The sequence below is a fragment of the Nannobrachium achirus genome (assembly GCF_963921795.1).
Source record: "Nannobrachium achirus genome assembly, chromosome: 16".
Classification (NCBI taxonomy): domain Eukaryota; kingdom Metazoa; phylum Chordata; class Actinopteri; order Myctophiformes; family Myctophidae; genus Nannobrachium; species Nannobrachium achirus.
In genome coordinates this window covers 44,863,287-44,886,607 of record NC_137823.1, presented here as the reverse complement: position 1 = coordinate 44,886,607, position 23,321 = coordinate 44,863,287, and the positions used below count along the sequence as shown (strand labels likewise).

Here is a 23,321-nt window from a genome sequence, read left to right as displayed (position 1 = left end):
GCCAAAGAAGAAAAAAAAAAGCTCTCGAAGCACTATAGGCTATACATGGCATGTTGACAGCTTTTAGGTCTAAATATGTTTTTTTCGGACACACACATGTACAGTATGTGCTACAGTGCAAGGACATGCAGCAGCCGAGGGCATACGTGTGGCTGCCATCACCTTGCTATAGGCGCTGAATTAATTAATTAATTAATTAATTAAACAGCCCTATTCTTTTACATCTCTGTAATTTTTGGTCTAATTTCACAAATGTAAATTTCTAAATAATAAATGAAATGTATGTATTATTACTGTACTCAATATCAAACGAAATCAGGTGGGATATGTTTTATTTCGTTTAATTAGGCTACCGGTTCCATCAGATTCCTTTTTTTTTGGGGGGCAGGAGGCCACCGTGCCTTTCTGTAGCCTATTAATTAATAGGCCAATATACGTCCATTGTTCACTCAACAAGGCCAGCCTATGTCACACTGACACGCTGGCATGAGATGAGAGAGACAAATAGAAATGTGGACGTGACAAAAAAAGTATTATATTAATATAGCCTTCTCTCTCTCTCTCTCTCTCTCTCTCTCTCTCTCTCTCTCTCTCGCCTTTTCTTCTCTATACGGTTCTAATAAAACAGACCTTATTGAGTGTGAGATATTTGCAAGCATGATATCACTGTGATATGTGAATAAGCATTAGCCCCTCCATCCTCTGGTTTTATGCCAGTTAAACGGAATGACGGACGAGCTTCTGATTGGTGAATGTACCTACCGGGGTCAAGCTATCTGCTTTTCAGGTAAAACACACCCATGCATAATTCTTCCGTGCGCTTGGCGCACAATTTGAACAGCGCAAATCACATAATCAGCTGCTGATCGTTATTCATGCGTCAAACGCGATCGTCGGCAGTCGGCATCTCCTTAGCACGGCCCTTAATTACCGTCTTCTTAATAGGGCCACCAGAGAAAAGTGAGTCCCAAAATCAAGGCGAAACACCTGGAAAAAAGTGAGTCCCAAAATCCCCAAAAAGTGATTCCCAAAATCAAGGCGAAACACCTGGGAAAAAGTGAGTCCCATCAAGGCGAAACACCCGGAGAAAAGTGAGTCCCAAAATCCCAAAAAAGTGATTCCCAAAATCAAGGCGAAACACCTGGGAAAAAGTGAGTCCCATCAAGGCGAAACACCCGGAGAAAAGTGAGTCCCAAAATCGTCAAAAAATCCCCCAAAAAGTGAGTCCCAAAATCAAGGCGAAACACCTGAAAAAAGTTAGTCCCATCAAGGCGGAAAACACCCGGAGGAAAAAAAAAACCTCATGCAAATGAGGTCCAAGTCAGCCTAGAATCTCTCGATTACAGACATTTGCATGAGTTTTTTTTCCTCCGGGTGTTTCGCCTTGATGGGACTCACTTTTCTCCGGGTGTTTCGCCTTGATGGGACTCACTTTTCTCCGGGTGTTTCGTCTTGATGGGACTCACTTTTCTCTGGGTGTTTTGTTTTGATGGGACTCACTTTTTTCCAGGTGTTTCGCCTTGATTTTGGGACTCACTTTTTGCGGGATTTTGGGACTCACTTTTCTCCGGGTGTTTCACCTTGACAGGACTCACTTTTCTCCGGGTGTTTCGCCTTGATGGGACTCACTTTTTTCCAGGTGTTTCGCCTTGATTTTGGGACTCACTTTTTGTGGGATTTTGCACACACACACACACACACACACACACACACACACACACACACACACACACACACACACACACACTCACATGCATCTGGGTGCAGCGCGAATGGCGCGAACAGGTATCTTCTGTATCTTCGCATCATGACATAGTAGATATCATTTCCTGTTTTCTGGTGAATTTGGGGAGTTTGATTCCAAATTCAGGAGAAATTCAGGAGAAATGACAATTCAGATGCACCGCAGGAGATGGTGTCAAAATTCGGGACAGTCCTGCTGACTCAGGAGGGTTGGCAACCCTGTGTGAGAGATGGTGTAGTTGTATAAAGAGCTGACTCTCAGTGCAGAAGTCCCATGTTCAAATCTCAGTCCTCCCACATTGCTGTAATACATTTTCAACATTAAAATACAAAAGAACATGTCAAAACATCTGTATTGGCATATGGTTTAGCGGCCTGGTGATTGGACTCTCAAAGGATCCATGTTCTAATCCGAGTCCTACTAGGAATAAAGTTAATACCTCTGATGAGAGATGGTCTACTCTAGTGGTCTAAAGATCAGCCTCTCAGTGCTGAGGTTCCAGGTTCAAATCTCATATCAGTCCTCCTGCGTTGCTGTATTACTTGGACCTTTTTCAAGGCTAAAATACAAAAGAATTACTTAAAAGCACCAGGAGCTATCTATGTTGAGAGATGGTGTAGTGGTCTAAAGATTAGACTCTGAGTGCAGAGCTTCTGTGTTCAAAGCTCACTCCTCCTATGTCGCTGTTTTACTTTAACATTTCTTTCAAGGTTAAAATGTAAAAGTAGTCGGGGATCCACATGCCCAAAAGCTCAAGGAATAGGGTTGAACCTGTGATTTTCTGCCGCACTTTTTATTTCTGTTTTATCTATTAGTTTGGTCATTAAGGTCCACAGAATGAGAGGCCTGCTCTGCCAGAAACATCGCGAAAAAAAGTTACGGCCATTTGTATATTCACTGTCCCATTGACTCCACTAGAAATATTTAAAAAAGAAAATAAATCTGCTTTAAATAGCATGTGAGGGGTCAAACTAGGGGTTCTTCATCATTCTGAATCCATTGCAAGCATTTGTTTTGCATGAAAAACATTCCTTGGGCAAAATATTGGCCCCCAAACACTGTGAAAACACTGTGAAAAGTGATGAGACTCCACTAGAAATATTTAAAAAAGAAAATAAATCTGCTTTAAATAGCATGTGAGGGGTCAAACTAGGGGTTCTTCATCATTCTGAATCCATTGCAAGCATTTGTTTTGCATGAAAAACATTCCTTGGGCAAAATATTGGCCCCCAAACACTGTGAAAACACTGTGAAAAGTGATGAGTCATCACTTTTTTTCCACTTTTCACAGTTTTGGATGGCCAATATTTTGCCCAAGGAATGTTTTTCATGCAAAACAAATGCTTGCAATGGATTCAGAATGATGAAGAACCCCTAGTTTGACCCCTCACATGCTATTTAAAGCAGATTTATTTTCTTTTTTAAATATTTCTAGTGGAGTCAATGGGACAGTGAATATACAAATGGCCATAACTTTTTTCGCGAAGTTTCCGGCAGAGCAGGCCTCTCATTCTGTGGACCTTAATGACCAAACTAATAGATAAAACAGAAATAAAAAGTGCGGCAGAACATCACAGGTCCTCTCCCATTATGAGGGACTGGATCCCCGGCTAAAGAGTTAGTCAAAAGCACTGGAAAATGCGTCTAGTGGTCTAAAGATCAACCCTCATTTTCAAATCCGAGTTCTCGTACTGATCATTGTTGTTACTTTTCAAGGTTAAAATACAAAAGAAGTATTCAAAAGCACCAGATAAAGTCTGCTGTGGGAGATGGTGTAGTGGTTAAAACATCAGACTCTGAATGCAGAGGTCACATGTTCAAATCCATTCCTGTAGTGCTTTGACCTTTTCAAGGCTAAAATAGAAGAGAACAACTCAAAAGCACCAGGAGATACCTGTTGAGGGCCCAAAGGTGCCTTGGCTCAATGGTATGGTCGCTTGAACGGTTGTCCCTGCTTCAGGCAGGTTTCAGACAGGTTCAAGTCCCATGCCCAAGGTACACGGAGGACCATTGTGGAGGGGTGTCCCTCCCCCTGTTTCCTGAGAGCTAAATGTGGGGGGTTATATTTGAAAGAACTCTGTCCAACAAACATTTTACAGAAAAAAAATTCTTACATGCCTTGAGAGCACTGAAAGAAGATGAGAAAATTTAGACAATTTTAGCCTTAAAAAGGTCAATGTACTCCAGAGATGGACTGTAGGTTGAGTGGGATTTGAACATGGAACCTCTTAACTGAGACTCTGAGTGTTAGACCATTAGGCCATCTCTCACTATAAATGTATTCTGGTTTTTGAGTACTTATCTTGTATTTTAACCTTGAAAAGACCCAAGTAATAGAGCAGCAGTTAGTAGGGTGACTGGGTTTTGAACACAGAACCTCTGCACCTTAAGTCTGATCTTTAGACCACTACACCATCTCCAACCTAAAAAATATGAGGTGCTTTTGAGTAATTATTTTGTACTTTACCCATGAAAATGTCTAAGTAAAACAGCAATGTAGGAGGATTGAGATTTGTACATGGAACATCAGCATTGAGATTCTGATCTTTAGACCACTACTCCATCTCTCACTAACTTTTGAGTGCTCTTGAGTTATTATTTTGTATTTGAACCTTGAAAAGGTCCAAGTAAAAGAGCAGTGACCTATGGGAGAACTGGGATTTGAACATGGCTACTCTGAACTGAGAGACCAATCATTAGTCCACTAGACCATATGCAGGGTTGGCAACATTGGAATGTCAGAACCAAGTTCTTAACAGAAATATAATATTTCCCTGTGTTCTGTTATTTTTTTTACATGTTTGATACTTTTATCAGGCTTGCTTTAGCGTGGGTACAATTTCAGCCTTAAAATGCCAAATGGTGTACAGATTTGATGCAAAGTAAGACATCTTGACTTCTCATCTTTAAGTCATTACTTAAGTGAATCTGTTTGATCTTGCATGCATTGCCCACACACCCCAAGCAGACCCCGCCTCGACCATGGCCAGATTTGAACAAACCTATTAAAGATATTCTACTTCACAGACCTCAATACTAGTCCGCTGCGCCAGCACGGCAAGGTCATCTCACAATGCTTTCTGAACTGATTTTGAAGTTATTCTGCTGGAAATCAGTCTTTAAAGTAAGATCTTCAGTGGGGCTTGAACCCACAGCCTCTGTATCATTAGCTCAGTATCCTAACTGCTAACTCATTAAGCTACTTGCTGCTTGAAACATAATTGTCTTTTTTCTTATTAAACAAACAACAAATTAATTGTGGGAATTTCTCCTGGAGGTGTCAAACTCCCAAAATTCACCAGAACACTGGAAATTACATCTACTATGTAATTTTTTTTCTGGGGGAGGACCACCCGACCCCCCCATTAAAGGGTGGGGCCATTGCATGCCGTCATACACAGATATTCATTAAAGTCATGACTGCATTATTATTAAAGATGGGTCTTACATTGCTTAAGTCATGAAAACAATGCGCCTACTTTTTGCAGTCATGACACCCCCACCCTCCCCCAAGAAATCTCCTGTTTTCTGACAGGCTGAGGTTGGCAGGTATGACTTGAACTCAGGCCTCAACACTGAGAGTCCAGTGATTAGGCCACCATACTATACCTCAGTCACTTATGACTCATATCTGTTACGCTTAATACTACTGTTGAAGCGCTCTTTTTTAGATTTGAAACCATTGAACTGTAGAACAGGGATTTGAACATCTCTGAGAGTCTGATAATAGATCAAGTGCTGTTGACCTGAAAATAGTTTTGTTGCAAGGAGTTGCATGACATGCATTGGTGTGGTTTGGGCTTTAGCGTTGTCGAAGAGTTATTTTATACCCTTCAATTATTAAACTTATTAAGTTGAAAGACTCCAACAGTGAACTCCAGGAAGACTGGGATTTGAACATGGAATCTCTGTGCATAGAGTGTGATGATTAGACCACCACACCATCATTACGATACTTTACAAATATGTCCTTTTATCTTAACCGTCAGATAGTAAAATTATAATCTTCTGGATTCTGACAGTCCAATGTTGGCAGCCTGACTTTGGGTGCCCAGTGCATTTTCAAAGACATTTTGAGTTACTAATGCATATCTGTACAAAGAACATTGCAAAGTAATCCATCATCAAACTACAGGTAGACTGGGGTTTGAATATGGAACCTCTCCGCTGAAAGTCAGATCATTAGACCACTCAGGAACGGATTTACCCCCGCGAGGGCCCCTGGTCGATAATTCTTTTTTTTAGGGCCCCTCTACCATAACCCCCCCTCCCTCCCGACGCACACCACCCAGCTCGGATTTTAAGCCACGATGATCATCTGTGGGCCAAGAAAGCACCTGTAGAAAACAGAGAAGGGGCCCACACTTTTATACGTTTATACATTTATATGTTTTTAAATAACGTGTGTGTGTGTGTGTGTGTGTGTGTGTGTGTGTGTGTGTGTGTGTGTGTGTGTGCAGGCTGGTGGACTGTCTCAGAGACTTTGGACCAGGGGACTGGCAGCTAGCAGGCCAAGTGTGTCAGGCTCTATGGAACCTCACAGAGCAGAGTGGCTCACAGCGAGACTCCCTCACTCTACTGGACACGCGGGAGAGAGAGTCTCTTCTGGAGACGCTCAGTGCATACTTAGGTAGGAACTTGGAAGACAGAGGCATTTTTATCACCAGGCCGCACCTACTAAGTGTCACTCTAATCCAAGGGTCTTCTTCAACAGGGGTCCGGGACCCCTAGGGGGTCCTCAGAGTTACTACAGGGGGTCATCCAAATCTTTGTGTGATAGAAACTTTTTTTTTCTCCTTTTTTATATGAACCACTTGAACCCTAGTTTCCATATTCAAGGAACTTTAGTGTAGAGGGGGAAAAAGAGCAGTACAGAGTGAAAGGTCAAGTTTATTAAGTATTGACGGTTCAAGTGGTTAAATATCTGAAAACACAAATTGTCATGAATCCAAAATGCACTGATCGTGCTAACAATGACACTATGGAATCTATGAAAGGTTGTGGGGGTCCCTGCTAGATCTCTCTCTCAACTAAGAAAACGTTGAAGGCCCCTGCTCTAATCCGCTTCTCCCCCAATTCTTTCAGATGACGACGAGGCTCTGTGTTGGACGGCCAGCGATGACATGGGGGAGTTCCATCGATCATGCTGGGAGTCAGAGTTTGTCCCGGTAGCTCAGAAACTGCAGAATAGGCTTCGATCTATGCACTGACTGTCGGTGACAGGCTGGGACACAGCAGGGAACAGGACTCCTGTTGCCGTCACCTGACCAATATAAAGTCAGTGACCTATAGAGATCCTCTGTGTAACAGCTGACTGTGCCTCCCGTCTGTGGAAAATATTTCATGACCTTGACACTGAGCCAAACCAAGGTAAAAGGCATCACAAAAGGTCATAAAGTGCAGCAATGTAAACGGGGGAAATCATCGGTTCACCTGAAGTGTGAACCTTCTTTTGCACAATCTTCCATGACGTGTGTCCATGATTTGTTTTTTCTTACTTCTTGTTTATCTCGTTTGTTGTATAATGCACTTTCAGCTCTCTACACTACGGCCCTGTCCTGTACAAAGGATATTTTTTGCACATGGAAGCTAGAAATTGTAAGTTATCCATCTGCAATTGAAGTACAATGTTATGTAAATATTCTGAAAATCCATTTTTTGGGGAAAGCAATTTAATAACATGGAATTTACCTCATAAGCAACCTTTTCATTTCGTAATGACATGACACTCGTAACCTCTCCTCTGTGGAACTTGGACTGTAATAAAGAACATCAGAAGAGAATGCTGTTTCAAACAATTTGCTTCTCAAAGCCTTTATTATTACACAGATATGGGGCCAGGCAGTGCTTACAAGCTACACCAAGTAAAGTACAGCGTTTCAAAGTCACATCGTTATTACATCAAAACAAATGAGAAACGGCACTTAAATGTAGTAAATCCCCACCTTACTTCCCGTCTTCACACAATAGTGACCTTAAACAACAATCACAAGACAAGCAAACGTTAAAAAAAGAAAAGTCGCATTATCCAGAGTTAATAACATTGTTCTCCATAGAATTTCTCATGTCGATATGAAACAGGTAGCTGACTAACTGAACGACTGTGTGATTATAATTTTTTTGTAATAATGACCGAATTATAAAGGCAATTGTTTTGTCAATGGAGAACACAAATAAGTTCTGCTGGTGATTGTATTCATATATACTGTATATATAGTCACTGTCGGGTAGAAACCTCGTATCTCCAAGTTTCACAAAGCAAAGCCCTGCTACATCATACAAGGCCGTCGCACAAAAGTTTGAATCATTTTTAAAATGATAAACGAACGGTTGTGGACATACAAGGTTTTCACCCGACAACGACGATATATATATTAGTATCCCCACTGGAAAACACCCTGTGTTCAAATAGATTACCGCCATAGCTCATCCTTGTGCAGCTTAGGGAGTTTTCCTAGAGAGGTTCAGAGGTCAGGAAAGAACACAAAAGGTAACCTGCTTTTAAGGTATCCCCCCCTTATCTCTATTCCAGGCCATGGTCAGGCACAAAGTCCTCCTTCAAAACACAAAGGGAAACCTTGAGCAGGACTGCGCCACAGGAATCGGGGGCATTAGGTGGCTACGTATACTAGCCACACACACCTCCAGAACCTGTACAGTAAATGAGACTTACATAAAAGGCTCTGGACTGTGCAGAGGACACAGACCGAACCATTCCCCTGAGTTCTGCATAGTGTCGAGTATTGTCACAGACCCCAACACCTTGTCTTGACAGAGAACTGGGTCTAATTCAGATAACACGGAACGCATGGTCTCAGAATGACATTCCATGCCATTTTATGAATCATTGCATAAAAGCGTGCAAAATTGTATGAGCAGCACATTGACTGCCACAGGTTACGTTATATGCCTATATACTGTAACTACACCCACATACTGTAGCTGGAATAGTGGGAATGCTCTAGTCAGAGTTCTGACAGCGAATTTGATTGTGCTATAACTACGTGTTTCCTGAATACAGTAGGCGTAGTAGGCCTTTCCATGTGTAATGATGAGCGCTCTCTCTCTAATGAGGCAATGGAAACAAATTGGTTAGGGAGAAAACTACAAAGGATGCACAAAGATTCAGTATCATGTTTTATTTTTTTTCTTTCATTTCTCTTTCGTTTTTTTTTTTCATATAAAAAAAGTGTCAGTAACTGACATCAGTCAGAAGCTTGATATAACATCCACTTCCTCTCACAACCACCTCCAAATGATGTACCATTCTATTATCATCACCATCCTCCTCCTCTTTACATCAATCAATCATTCATCTGTCCATCATCCTTAGAAGAATGCAGTACTTTACTGGTTTTAGTAAACAAAAAAGAAAACAGCGGAGGGTCCATTGCTCCATTCAAAAAAAAAGAAAAGAAAAAGCTGCTTTTGCACTGGTTAGGTTTCCTCCCCCACAAGGGAAAACAAGCACAGCTACAAAACCTTCTGCACTTGACAGTTTACCAATCGCAGGTGGCCCAGTGTGGGCTGGCCCGGTTCCCTACTAACGGGAGCAGGGCGGCCCAAAAAACATGAGTCTTTCTGCTCGCCAAAGAGCACTTCTTATATGTTTTATAGCGAAAACAGAAGAGGTATTTATTTACTGGTAAAATTCACAATCCAAAGCTTTGAAAGTGTTAGGTTGACCAGGCAACTGGGATGAGTGGAAGACAGACAGGGGTGGTTGGGACAACCGGAACCAAATCCCTCCTGGAAGACCTGGTTTCTAACTTTCTTTCTGATCAGCTTTTTTTGTTTTATTTTTTATTTTTTCTAATTTTCTTACCAGAAACATAAAAGACAACGTCAAACAAAAATGATAAACAGTCACCTCACAATAACACAGCTACAGCAGAAGCGGGAAATCTCGTTCCTTCAAAGTGCCTCGCTTTTTTTTACGCTTGAAATTCAAAAAGACCCCCCCCACCCCATCTCGCTCTCTTTCTCTCTCGTCTCAATATTTTCGATATAACACACTCTCACATCCGCACTTGTCACAAACACAGGCTCTCGCACACCCATACGACCACTCAATAGGGCTCAGACAGTGTTCTTTAATGAGTTCTTCTTTTCACAAACTCCTTGGATTAGCTTACATAGACAGGTTGGGCTGGGTTTGGGAGAGCAGGGGGGCAGGGGGGGTTGACATAAAGGGGAGTAATGCAGTGGATTTATGACGGATAGGGGGTGAGGGTTTTTTCTGGGGTTGGAGTGGGGATGGGGGGGTTAAGGGGAAGGAGGATCAATATGACCCCCGTGAATACGAGAGCAGCAGCAGCACGTCTACACACTGTGCTGGGTAGTTTCAGGCACACAGAATTACACCACCCAAATAATGCTTCTGTTGTCTCCAAAACAACGAAACAGCAACCACATCGACCGCAACAAACATCAACCTCACTTGATACAAAAAAAGACGAAAAAAGTAAAAAGGTATTAAAAGAAAACTAAAACAAATAAAACAAATGACTACATGATCCCAAAAAAAAGTGCACAGGCCATTAGGACTGCACCGCTTTCTGGAGAGATCGCTATGGGTCGTCACACTTTTCAGGAGATTGGCAACCACTGCGTTGCATCGCGTGGTGGAATACTGAAAGGCTGGCCTGGATGCCTCCTGTGTCAGTCCTCTGGCCCAGGCACAAAGCCCCTATGATCGAGGGAATTTGCTCCAGGTTGCCCTCTCGTGGTCGGTTTTGGCACTGCAGGCAATGAGAGGAGCTTCTGTATCCACCATGGGTTTGCGATGACGTATTTTTGCAGCCCTCTCTTGCTTTCTTCTTTTGACTCTCCCATCTTTTGTTCTGATCCTTTCTCGCCACATCCAACCAACATGGGGACAAGCGTCGACACAAACCGGGGCGCTTTGCCTTTCACTTTTTTTTCTTTTTCTTTTTAGCCTTAATTTTCCTTATTTTTCTTGAAGTGTCCCATAATGAGCGACAACAATGACAGAAAAAAGACAACGATTAAAAACGACAAGAAAAAAAAAAGCACTTCATGTCATGTAGCGGGTGATCGCTCTCAGAGCGTAGAGCAGTTCTGCCTGCATGCGCGCTTCCATAAGAAGCAGATTAACGTGAACCTACAGGAGATGAGAGAGAGAGAGAAGGGATGAGAAAAGAGCCCGTTAGTACACACTCTTACCACACCACCTAATGTGTTGCTTCAAAGCAATATATTTTCCCACTCACCTTCTCGGAGTGCTGAAACTGCCTCCAGAAACTCTCATACATTCGTTTGGTGGTCTTCTCGGGGCTACACACCATGGTCTTGATGTAGATCTTAAAGCTACGGTCCAACAGCTGATTAATCTCCCCATAATCGTAGTCATCATACCTGAGCACCAACAGAGACAAAAACACAACGTTATAAATGGTGTTGGGCTGCATTATGACAAGGCGGTCTCTCGACTGGCAATAGGGCTGTCACGATATGACATTTTACATGACGATTAATTGTCACTCAAATAATTGTAATAAGTGTTTTTGTCGTTGATAATTAAATTTCTGTTTGGCTTTTAGGTTTTGAAGTTGTACATGGTAGATATGACACATAACCTAAATATACAAAGAAATTACTGACATATTTGACAACTTACTACTTAAAAAATAACTTTGATAGTGGAAATAGCCGATCTACAATCTCACAACGCATCGCGGTGCGACGCGTTGTGAGCTTGTAGATCTGCTATTTCCACTATTTCGGAAATTTTTCAACATTCACGATTATGACGATTATGACAAAATAATTGCGATAATGTCAAATAATCACGATTAGACGATTATGTAATAATTGTGACAGCCCTAACTGGCAATGGACTGACCTGATGCCAAACATGCAGTGGATGTAGTTCCAGATGGCCCTGCGCAGCATGGAGGTGTCCACATCCTTGTGCATGGCCATGGTGTTGTAGGTCAGATTGTAAGCCATCTGGAACTTCTCGTCCAGCAGCTGACCCACGTCAGGGTACAGCCGGTTGACCAGAGAGTAGCCATGGTCCTCCCAGCTGTAGTCCTAGAAGAAGGATAACAACAGGGACAGCTTAGCGACAGGTCAATCAGGCAGTGGTTAATAATACTAACATCTGCCTGGCTGTTCAGTGTGTGTGGGAGTTTTACTAGCAAGGCACAAGAGAGTGCAAAAGCAAGCCATTTACCTGCACTCTGAGCGTGGGCACATGCTCCCCCCGCCTGGAGAAGTCCTTGTAGCCGTAGCTGGGGTCCTCAAAGTGCCGGGAGACATCTCTGGAGGGGACGCACTCCTCGTCCTCCGACGTGACCACCAGCATGCTCTCCGTCTTCTCCCTCTCGAAGCGCGTGGCCATCTCCTCCTGGCTGGCCTCCTCCTCGTCTCGGCACTCCTGAAGCTGCTTCATCTTCTCCATCAGCACCTCCACCTCCCCAGACACCTCCTGCACACACACACACAGACATGTTCTGGGTTAGGGTGCGATGAAGTGTACTGTCTGTAAGTCGCTCCGTCTCACTAATCATAATGTAGTGGTTCTCAACCTGTGGGTCAGGACCCCCAGGGCGGTCCCCAATTTCTAAAATGACAAATTAAACTTTGGCAAAATTGTCAAATATTAGAGACAGAAATTTGTAGATCGGCTATTTTCACAATAGAACCGTGTTATACAAAATGTAAAATGTAACTCTTAGTGCTCGTCAGGGTGGGGGGTCCCCAGTTAAAATATGATTATTTTGGGGGTCACGGCCTGAAAAGTTCGAGAACCACTGTTATAATGCACGAAAATAAATGCAAAACAGTCAAAAACTACATTTTCTTTTCTTTCTTCTCACCTCGTTACCGAACTGGTTGTTGTGGTGATTGGCGTGCCCGTTGCCGTTGGCGATGTCACAGACACAGTACTGGCTGAGGGAGGGAGGTCGGAATGTGTGTCCGCCGTCGCAGTGGATCTCGGGGCTGATCCCGCAGCCGAAGGTGAAGGAGGCCAGGGAGTGGTAGTGAGTGAGGAGAACCACGGCGTGGATGAGCTCTGCCAGGGACCAGCTGTGCTCCTCAGCCTTGAGCAGGTGCTGGAGGAAGGGAAAGAAGAGGAGGAGGAGGAGAGGAAGAATGCATAAGTCTACTGGCTCTGACCATTCGTTGACATCAACATCCATGGCCTTTCAGGAAAAGTGTTCCTTCTAATTCTCACGCCATTTCCCCCCCGTAACTATTCTCCCAAGACCCTCACTGGGTTCAGTTCTCATGATTAAGAACACTCGCGATAATCATGAAATGATCCTCTGCCATGGCATGCACTAGGATCAATCCACCTAATATTTGCAGAGCTGCATATCTGGTACTATTTAAACCCTTGATAATTGAACGGACCTGGAAATAACGTATTTGCTAGTCTTTTTTTTCACTCTACCGAATCTCTTTGCCAAAAAATAGCAGATCTACAAGCTCATGACGCATTGCAAGCTTGTAGGTCGGCAATCTTTTTGACAAATGTTCTGCCACAGGATAATGGAGGTTGGGGATATTTTGATTATCGCGTTAATATCGCAAATCGCAATTTCTTTGGCCACAATAATCATGACATTTTCATACTCTCCCATCTCTAGTTCTCGCTTGCTTTACTTACGCCCTATGCCGTACAGCTGCCATGACCCTCGCCAGGGGCTTCCAAGTTACACAACTAACATCAAGAGACACTCTAGTCTAGACCACTCCTATGATCTCAGCCTATTACAAAAGCCCCCCCTCTCCCCTCCCTTGTCCTGGTGTTGTCCAACCTGTGGCCCGTGTTGCCCGTTCCCTTTGCCACCCGGTTCTCGTTACCTCGATGTGTTCCTTGGTGAGCAGCCAGGGCCGGTGTGCCAGGATCTTGTTGAGTTCACTGAGGTGCTGGAGCTTCTGCGGGGCTCCCTCCAGGCCGTTGAGCCACTTGGGGTCGCCGCCCACCTGGAGGAAGTCGTTGACGTGGAGGTTGACCAAGTAGGAACACTGGTGCCTGGCCGCCGCCTGTAGAGGTTCACCGCAAGAGAGAAGAACCGGGGTCAGAAAGTCCCGAGTGTGTTTGGTGGTGGCGATACCAAGACATTAGAAGAATGCTACTGCTATCCAGTGGTTCTCAAAGTGGGGTCACGGGACCCTAGCAAAATGAGTTAATATAGCACCAAAATCAGTTTAACCCTTTATACATCAGGCCAAAAAGCGATGAGACACATTGTTGAAGACCAGCTATTTTCAAAATCTTGTATGGGGTCCCGGGTAAAAAATAATAATTCAGATGATCAAATACATATTTATTCATTTTGGGGTCCTTGACATGAACATGTTTGAGAACCACTGCTGTAATCAGCCATGCAACGTGAGAGGCGGGTGCTTTTTTATTTTTACCATGATGCCTATGTAGTGGCGATAGTGCAGAGACAAGGGCCCGTCCATCTGCAGCAGGTAGTGCTGCGTCCGAAGGAAGCTGTCCAGGTACTGCGGGTGGAAACCCATGACCAGAGAGATGTTGTCAAGGCGACCGAGGGCTGCAAACGCGTCCTCAAATATCGTTTGTGTCCTGGTGTCCACTTTGCTGACTTGAAGGATCTAATGGGTGATTAGCCATACACAATAGGTCATTAATTGAGCATTAATTAATCATAATGTTCTTCTTAATATAACACAATATGTCATTAATTGAGCATTAATTCATCATAATGTTCTTCTTAATATAACAATACAATTCCTATTGCATGATGGGGACTCGTTTTCAAATACCTCTTTTTCAGGGATAAATCTGCTTGGTCCATTACCAAGGGGCCTTGGGATACGGACTCCTAAATCCTGCAAGACAGAAAAACTCCATTTTAAAACTGGGTCCAGTCTCCAGATAAAACTTCAGTTTCAGGCTTTTTGCGAAATTCGCCCCCTCCAGCCCGCGGCCACAGAGCACTGCTGGATCACCTATCACTTCCACCTCCTCCTCGACGCTCCAGACACTTTTGCTTCTCCAGTGTGTGTGAAGTGTGAAACCTGAATGCGCTTGCTTTGTTTCTCTACTGCAGCAAACAGACACACCAATTGCTTTCAGAAAGAAAAAAAAGGAAGAAGAAAAAAAATAACTATACGAACTACACTGTGTTTCTACGATTCATAAATTATTACACTCTGCCAGGAAATATATGTAGGCTATATTTAACTCTTCTCAAAGCTCCAGGGGTTGACACATATAACACAATTCCCACAAGGAGGAGTAATTAATGAAATACAATACACAAGTGCCAACTATAATGTCCGTTCACATCCTTTTAGGATTAGTGTCTTTCGGCTAGGGTTGCTTGTCCAGACATGTCCCCAAGCGGTGACACTAGTTTCCAGTGCCCTGCTGCTGCGCACAATGAAGTGGATGAATGAATGGTAGAGCTAGCGAACGGGATAGAATCCAAAAAAACGGTTTCAATGACACGGATTGAATTTAAAACCCGCAATCCAATCAATGACACATCGAACACTTGATATGATATGGGGGGAAAAACAACAGGACCACCCGTGATATTATGTTGTTGACCGATGACAAACAGGACAAACTCCTCAAACGCGTAAACAAGCTGGGACACAAAAGAAAGGACTGCACTGCAGCTGCTTTGCTCACATTCAAAGAATCTCCGGACAAACATGACAGACATATAAAGAAATGTTTTTCGACTGTCTAAAGTGTCAGAACGCGCATGCATTCATTCAATCACAACTGTCTTCATTTGCATTTCTTTTAAACGTAGCCCCAAATTCTCTCACGTACCTTTTTGCTCATCCGTTCACAATGAGTGCATATCTTTAGCAGGTTTGTCACGGTTAAAGAGTTATTTTCCACATTCTCCGAAGGTGCGATTGCGTGCCTCATGTCGTGTTCGGTTTGCAGCTCAATCTTGTCGGGTATAAAAAAAAAGATATGAATGTGGTTTATAGAATGGCTGTTTCCTTCTTGTCTTTGTTCCTTGAGGCACTGGGTAAAGTGCTCCGCTGGCCGAGCTGTCAGCTGTCGGAGCCCCACAGAAGAATACCGTTCTCTCTCTGCACATACATTCGGTAAATAAGCTGAGGTCCCTGTGACCGACGTGCGCCGCAGCCAATGGCAGCGCGAAAACAGCCTCCGCCCGGCCAATGAGCGAGAAGGCCTGCCCAAGGAGGGGGCGGAGCGAACCGTGAGGAGAGTGGGGGTCTGTCTCGTCTATTAAAACGTGAGCCAACTGGGAGAACAAACCCCCAGCCCTAAGAAAACATAATCACTTATGTCTCTGCCTTCTTTTGTTCCTCCTTGTTGCAGCCATTGATCATATGATCGAATCTATATACGCATCCCCGCCTCTGCATGAAAAACATTGCAAAAACAACAAAGCCACTGCTTGTCACTGCATTACTATGCAATTCATATTTCAAAACACATGATTCAGTCAATTCCTCCCCTATGATATGAAAAAGAACAATGACCTCTCTTAGTTTATTTGAAATACAATTTGAACAACAGCAGCAGCTGATGAGTGCCTGTTGTCTGTGTAGTGTATATGTACGCTTCTATGCAATGTGCATCCAGAGAGAAAAACAACATGCATGCAGCAGCAAGCCCCCCTATTGACTGCTATGTATGGGAGGGAGGGGGGGTTCTGAACCCCAGCTCTAGCAGCAGTACAAGGGCAGTAAACACTGTAGCTATGTGGCACACTGATCATTCATCAGCACCTGCATACAGTGGGGATGGGTACCTGCAGGACCTGCTGCTGCTGCAACAACAACAGGCATTCAGGAAAGCGCCGCTAAGCTTCGCCGTACGACCAACAGTATTAGATAGGTCGGTCTTTATGCTGGCTTTGCGCCACAGCCTATCACGGCCACAGATAGCGTCGGTCCTCCAACCAATCAGCCAGGGCCAAAGGACTCCTTCAAAGCCAAGGAGGAAGTAGAGATAAGGAAGGCAGCTCTAATAGCTTTGTTTGTCCCAGCTCGACAATAACACCACCAACTGGCACCGTGTGTTGTTGGTCTGGTTATTACAGAGTCAATAGCTGCTCTTTACTTTTTATCAGAAGTGATACACTGGGTATTACATTGTGTATCGAACACAATGTGTTAGGGGTGTGAACATTCACATTTGTTCCTTTATGGTCTGCTGGGAAAACCATGAATCCCCCAAAAAGATAACTTCCTGGTACCCAACAGGTACCAGTATTCGCTGCCACGTGTGTCAATCAAGTGTGTTGATTGCCAGCTATCCAATAGCTGTTGTGTATGCCATGTTTGGGTGTGCATGTGTTCATGCATGCACGTAAGCATGCGTGTGTGTGCGCACGTGCGTGTGTGTGTGCATGCGTGTGCGTGTACAGTGTATGTGTGTGCAAGCGAGAGGATCAGGATACCCAATAAACAAGTTAAATTTGGGAATGATGATAGGGTGGAAAGAGGGAGTCAGAACGTTGTCACCCAGCAAAGACGAGGCATCAGCTCCACGCTGTCCAGGAGCCTGCCTGGTCATTTTGTCCCCCAGCAGCGCAGATAGCCTGCCAGAGAGCACCGTATTCAGCAGGTTCATTGTGTGGGGGCTAACCCCCCCTCCCCAGTCCCCACCCATCCCACCCCTGATGCCACAACGTTGGGGGTGCAGGGCAGCAGTAAACATGCCCCTGGGGCTGGAGTCAGCACTCTGACTGGGTGACAGCAGCACTGGGGGCCGGGTGGGAGCCCCATGGCTCAGCAAAGCTGCAGAAGAGGCTGGTCAGCGTTAGGGCTTACGATATGCTCCAACCTTTTCACATAAAAAGCGCTTAGGCCCAGGGTCCGGGGCTCGTGAACGGGGCCAAGCACTATTGTCAGAAGGCACACGCGCGCGCACACGCACAGGTCCTGACGTGAGTTACAGTAAAGCTCCACAAAATATTGTGTGTGTGTGTGTGTGTGTGTGTGTGTGTGTGTGTGTGTGTGTGCGTGTGCGTGCGTGCGTGCGTGCATGTACACATGCATGCATATACTGTAAGTGATGGGAGGTGTAGTGATTATGTGCTGTGCTTACGATAACATTATGTGCATTTGGCCTGGGAGACTCCACAGGTTTCACCTCAGGTGTGCACACATCTTTAGAAGAACAGGCCATCGGCAACAATGGGTTCCATTGATGCTTGCCTTATGGTAATGAGAAGGTGTATTTGGGGGTGTATTTCCATGGGCACAAATATCCACATAAAAACATTGGCTGATGCACTGATTTATGACTATGGAGCATTCGTGTAAAGCTACTATAACATATTATTATTGTCATCAATGAGGCATAACAAGTGCTGTTTAATGTCTTATGTAGGGTGACCATATTATATATATACACCAATCTCGCAGAACTTGATCCCAAGTTTGGAAATGGGTTATGGTATCAGGGCTGACACCAAATAATGCTGCCACTCTGCCACGTAACGGAACACCAGCTTCCACTTGCCCTATTGCATGGGGCTTATCCTGAAGGGACAAACGTGGCATCTTTCCATGGGGGCAGTGTTTCTGCTTGGAGCATACACAAACTCACCAACTCACAGAACCCATGCTCACGTGCCAGACAGTCACACACCTGTGACTGGCACACACACCTGCTACAACAGAAGCCTATTGGGGATTTTAGCACATCTTTCAAAATTCTTTCTTTTTTCTAGCGAACCGGCTGCGAACTGGCTTGTGCTTCCACCACATTTATCCGTAGCTACTGTACTCCGGTTCAGTTGGTGGCGCAATACCAAATATTAGAAGGCAGATACGTCATACACGCGAGTGTTGCTTTCCTACTGGATCACTGTGTCTTGGCAACTGCCTCTCACATGAGCGGACCGCTTTAAATAAATCCCAAAACCCAGCAATACCAGATGGCTCCGTGGCGTGCAATGTTAAGCATTAGACCCCCCAATGTTTACATATTGCATCAGTAACTTCCGTCTTCCAACCTACTTATTATTGACACGTCTATGAATGTCGTCACGGTTCACAAGATGAACCATTGATTTTGTGGTTCCCGTTCCGAACAAACTTTTAGGGTTCTGAACCAAATCATTTTAAGTTGAAACACTCGGAACTGGTTCGAAATTAGGCAGGGAGAAAGAACCAAACCGGTTCAAACCCCGGTGGAAAAGGGGCCTTCAATAACCAGAACTTCAAATTAAATTCCGATACCAGCATCAAAAATGCCTCTGATACAGACTAAAGTACTGGCTCGGGTATTTGTGAATATGCAAGTCTGTGCACCAATCCAATCACATCATTTATCTAATGATAGTTCATTTACTCTACACAGGCAAACAATAACACAATCACATGCAGATCCAGTGGAGTGTAACGTTAGTCTAGCTAGCAAAATGTAATTGTCAAAATGCCATTCATCATCTTAACTTGAGCCAGGTCATATAACAATCATATCACATCCATAGAGTATATTATAAAGTGTACTTTAATGCACTCAGGCGTATTGGATTGGTTGCCTACTCAGTATTGACCGATGTGCAAGTTCGGGTAGTGGAAAAATGGTATCAGATCATCTCTAATTCGAATGTCCTGGCCTCAAGCAGAATGGAATGGCAGCCACTTTCTTGAGAAAGTTAAAAAGCATTTGTTTTGTTTAAATCAGCACACTGCTAGTGTTAAACTGTTGACAGTTTCTACTCATATAAATAAGATGATAAAAGCTAACGAGATTAAAGGAGAGGGAGAGACAGGAAGCCATGTTTAAGCTCTGCACATAATGTGTCCCAGCAGAGTGGCTGCAGTAAGACGGGAGGAGAGGAGAGCCACATAAACTGATGTTCAACAAGTGGTAGAAGTCCTAACCAGTTCAGACCCGACCTATCGGCTCACAGAGAGAGGAAGCAGAAAACTCTCGCACACAATGACATAAGCCTAGCAACAGGCTTCCACCAATCACAGTGCAGAACAACAGTTGCAGGAACCAATCTTTTTGCTCCCTCTCTCACCCTCTCCTGTTTCTTTGAGAGAGAAAAAAGTAGAGAGAAAAAGAGAGAAGAAAAAGTTTTGCAAGAGCAACAAGTTGAGCAGACATATATATAGACCATATCTACTAGCCTATAGAAAAGAAAGTAAATCTGTTTACTGACTGGAGTTTCCCTGGCTGTTGTTTTAAACAGACTGTGTTAGTTTGAGTGCTTCTGTGTGCCTTTTAGAGTGCTATAACAAGTACCTCCTATCTTTCCAGCTAACACAAAACCACATGCCTCAGCTTAACCCAGAGGCTCAGAAAAACAAAAACATGTCTGAAAAACAAGCAGGATCTTTTTTCCCCCCATGTCAACAGATCACCTGTGGACCTTGGATTTCTGTAGGTCACTGGCATTTGATGAACTCTATTTAAACTCAATCAAAGATAGAAACTAAGTACAGGGCTAAATAAATACCATAACTCCATGAATATAAGGATTGGGCTTGTTCACTGATGAAGTGTGAAAACTGCAGAGTAAGTAGGTATTCTGCTCCCTCCCCTCTAGCCCCGCTCTTCAAACACAGCTCTGGGTTCGAGTCTGTGCATCGATCACTAAGCACTTAACATAGCAAGCTTAGACCGAGGCAAGACCACGAGAGTTAACCCTTACCTGGCCAACAGAACAGAACACTGCAGCGTTTTTTTTACAAAAAGGGTTCATATTTTAGATTGTAATTAGAGAAACAAAAAGATGAATGTTAAAATGTTTTCATTTACTTCTTTCTATCGTTTTAGCTATTTTAACGATTTTGATTTCAGTGGGTGGAGGCATGTGGGGGCAAGTGGCTGTTACTTACAGTAACACTACTAGCCCTCATAAGTCACATCTGCCCATGAAAGATTGCGGTGCATCTTGGGAATGGGATTATTGTGTCTAAAAAGACATTTGGTCACTTGTATGCATGTCCGACCCATTGAAATCAAAATCATTAAAATCGCTAAAACGATAGGAAGCAGTAAATGAAAACATTTTAACAGTCATCTTTTCTTTTCTCTAATTACAATCTAATATATGAACCCTTGTTGTAAAGAAACAAAATTGTCCTTTTAAAGGTTGGCAACCTTTCAATTGTACCCTTTCTGCTATTACAAAACTGAGAAGACAGCATCAAGCCGTCGAATATTGGTGTTGAATAATTTCAACAGTAAATTCTCATTTGGCAAACAAAGTTCTTGCTTTAGCATGAAGAGAATTGAGCAATGGTTGGATCAGTGTGGGAACCTTTAACAATACACGGGCTGCCTTTTGGGCTCATTTGTGAGTCCCTTGGTCTTGGTCCCCCCCCCCCCCCCCCCACACACACACACATCTGATCTATGTGTACTCTGGCAAGCTATCAGAGTAGAGCGGCCTCGCCAAGCGCCAGTTTTCCTGAGAGAAGAGGCGCACGCCCAGACCAATGGGTCCTGGACAAGCGCACACAGACACTGGGAGGAAGCCGTGTTCTCTGGATTCCATGAAACACCGCGGAACATGAGAGAACATAAAGACGAAGAAAAAAAACGAAACAAAACAAGAGAACCTATGGTTTTGAAGGGCAAGCGGAATCTGGAACAAAAGAAGACCAGTTGGCTTCACACTGGTTTCACTCACACACACACGGTCGTTATGGACTATGTTCCAGTGGAAATGCCGTCGCCCCTGCAACCTGCCCATGTGCACGTGAGGAAGAATGAGTTCCCGGGGATGTTATTCTAACAGAGGAGAGGGCAGCTGTCACAATACAGCAAGCCGCAACAGAAAAGATCCCATAGAATAACAGAAAATACCAATCCCTCCCCTGCTATCTTTAGCTTGATATGACCCAGTGCCAACAAATAATTGAAAGCGTCTCAGTTTTGCTCGGCTTGGCCCCCCTTTGTCCCTGTATCACACTATTTGATTTCTGCCAACAACCCCCGACTCCCCGGGAATCTTCTCTTCCAGCCCTCTGTGTCTTGGCAGGGTAGACTTTATCGGATATCAATGTGGTTATTTGCTTGAAACATTCAGGCAAACCAGAGGTTTCTAGCAAATTATCATCAAAAGTTCTGTTCCATCTCATCTCTCCTCATGCCCATCAGCAGCACTGGCAACTACCCATTAGAAACTACCACACTCTGGCATGTCATTGCTGTGTGGGTGCTGGCATGTGCAGCTGTTTTTTTTTTCGTTTTTTCCTTTGACAAGAAGCAGAGGCTTTGCTGACTGAGCAAAAATGAGTCAGCTCACTGGGAACTTGTCCAAAAAGTTGTTGATCATCAGATTATAATTCCTAATAGCCACTGTGAAGCCTTCATGAAAGTCCCAACCCTTCACCTGTCTCTGGGAGAAGACAGAAAAGACAACGATTCACTCCCAAAACACCACTTAACAACAAGGCCATAACAGCTGCTTACTGGACAATGTTCCAACCACTAATCGTAATGTGAGTTAGTGTGCCACTAAATCCAAGGCAATAAAAACTGGGAAGTATAAAACTTGATGAACCGTTCAGCCACCCCAGAGCGGCATGTTTTAAAACATAATTTCCATCTAGCTGTTCATGTGGCACAAGAGACAGAAAACAAGGGAGTCAATGAACTCCTTTATATAAGAGAAGTGGGAAGGGCCGACACCTCTGAGAAAACTCAAGGTTGGACATGTCCAACCTTGAGTTTTTGAAGGAATTGCGAAAGACAATAGGTATAGAGAGCAGCTATGGGTAATCCAGCCTGCCAAATGACTGCCATGCTATTAAACACAGCACACTGACACTGTACAAAATGCTGTGATAGACGCGGTGTCTAAAATAAGTATTCTTACTAGAACTTGGGGCCCTTAAAGAAAATTATTGTTCCAAATGCTACAGTGTACAAGACTTTTTGTCTTGTTCATATATCTGTCAGTGGCGGTCAGATACAGAACGTGTCCAATGGGTGGATCTGGACAAGTCTGGGTGGGTCTGAGTTTTTTAAGCTTAGATATATACCAGTGGATGATGTCAATATGACAATTTCTCTCACTGACTGGTTTCCAACAGAAATAAGCGACCAGGCTTGTGCTCGTGCTGGTAGAATCACAAGCTTTGTCTAGGGCGGCTGTGTTCAGGTGCGGCTGCCGCATTGTGGCTGGAACACGATGCTTCCACGCCCAGTGGAATCAATAGTTTTCATGAATCTGATACAGCGGGGAAAGCTGTCAATCTATGTGGGCCCAGATACAATCCCAGGCCACCCATAGATCTGTTCCTGGTCTCCGAGACATATAGGGATTCCCATAATACAATGCAAACCTGCTACAGTAGGCCTACATTTAGAAATGATTGTGGGCAGGGAGCTTTTATCTTCTTCTTCTTCTTTTATAATGCAAAATTCAAATGATTTCTTTTTTATTAAGTAAAACCTTTAAATAGATTTAAAATAATATAATATGTTTGTAGACTGTCCCATACAACATATCCAGTTATGTTTTCTTGGTGACCAACATTCAACTGAGTCATACAACAAAGATAGAGCTACTGCTCTGGAGGCTGTCACTGTATCACCTCTGTTCTTCTCAGTCTCCTCCTATCTGTTTCCTCAATCTCTAACCCGTACCAGTATGTATTG

At 43.8% G+C, this 23,321-nt stretch overlaps 2 protein-coding genes across 2 annotated transcripts in view; one reads left to right on the top strand and one right to left on the bottom strand.

Annotated features, from left to right (window-relative positions):
- armc2 (armadillo repeat containing 2) overlaps window positions 1-7,470 on the top strand; it is a gene marked incomplete at its 5' end in the record, with an annotated part of 45,327 nt that extends 37,857 nt beyond the window's left edge. Inside the window, 2 exons of the mRNA XM_080744969.1 lie at window positions 6,205-6,374; window positions 6,830-7,470. Of these exons, the coding sequence (XP_080601095.1) occupies window positions 6,205-6,374; window positions 6,830-6,954 (295 nt within the window). The 3' untranslated portion in view covers window positions 6,955-7,470. The remainder of the gene's footprint in view (window positions 1-6,204; window positions 6,375-6,829) is intronic.
- Window positions 7,471-8,868: 1,398 nt separating this feature from the next.
- Window positions 8,869-15,780, bottom strand: sesn1 (sestrin 1). Its single transcript, XM_080745121.1, has 9 exons — window positions 15,534-15,780; window positions 14,513-14,578; window positions 14,141-14,341; window positions 13,580-13,762; window positions 12,589-12,825; window positions 11,943-12,197; window positions 11,610-11,800; window positions 10,978-11,122; window positions 8,869-10,868 (listed from the first exon to the last, which is right to left on the bottom strand). Exons 1-9 carry the CDS (start codon window positions 15,633-15,635, stop codon window positions 10,782-10,784), a joined length of 1,467 nt encoding a protein of 488 aa, XP_080601247.1. The 5' UTR covers window positions 15,636-15,780; the 3' UTR covers window positions 8,869-10,781.
- Between the last annotated feature and the right edge of the window lie 7,541 nt (window positions 15,781-23,321).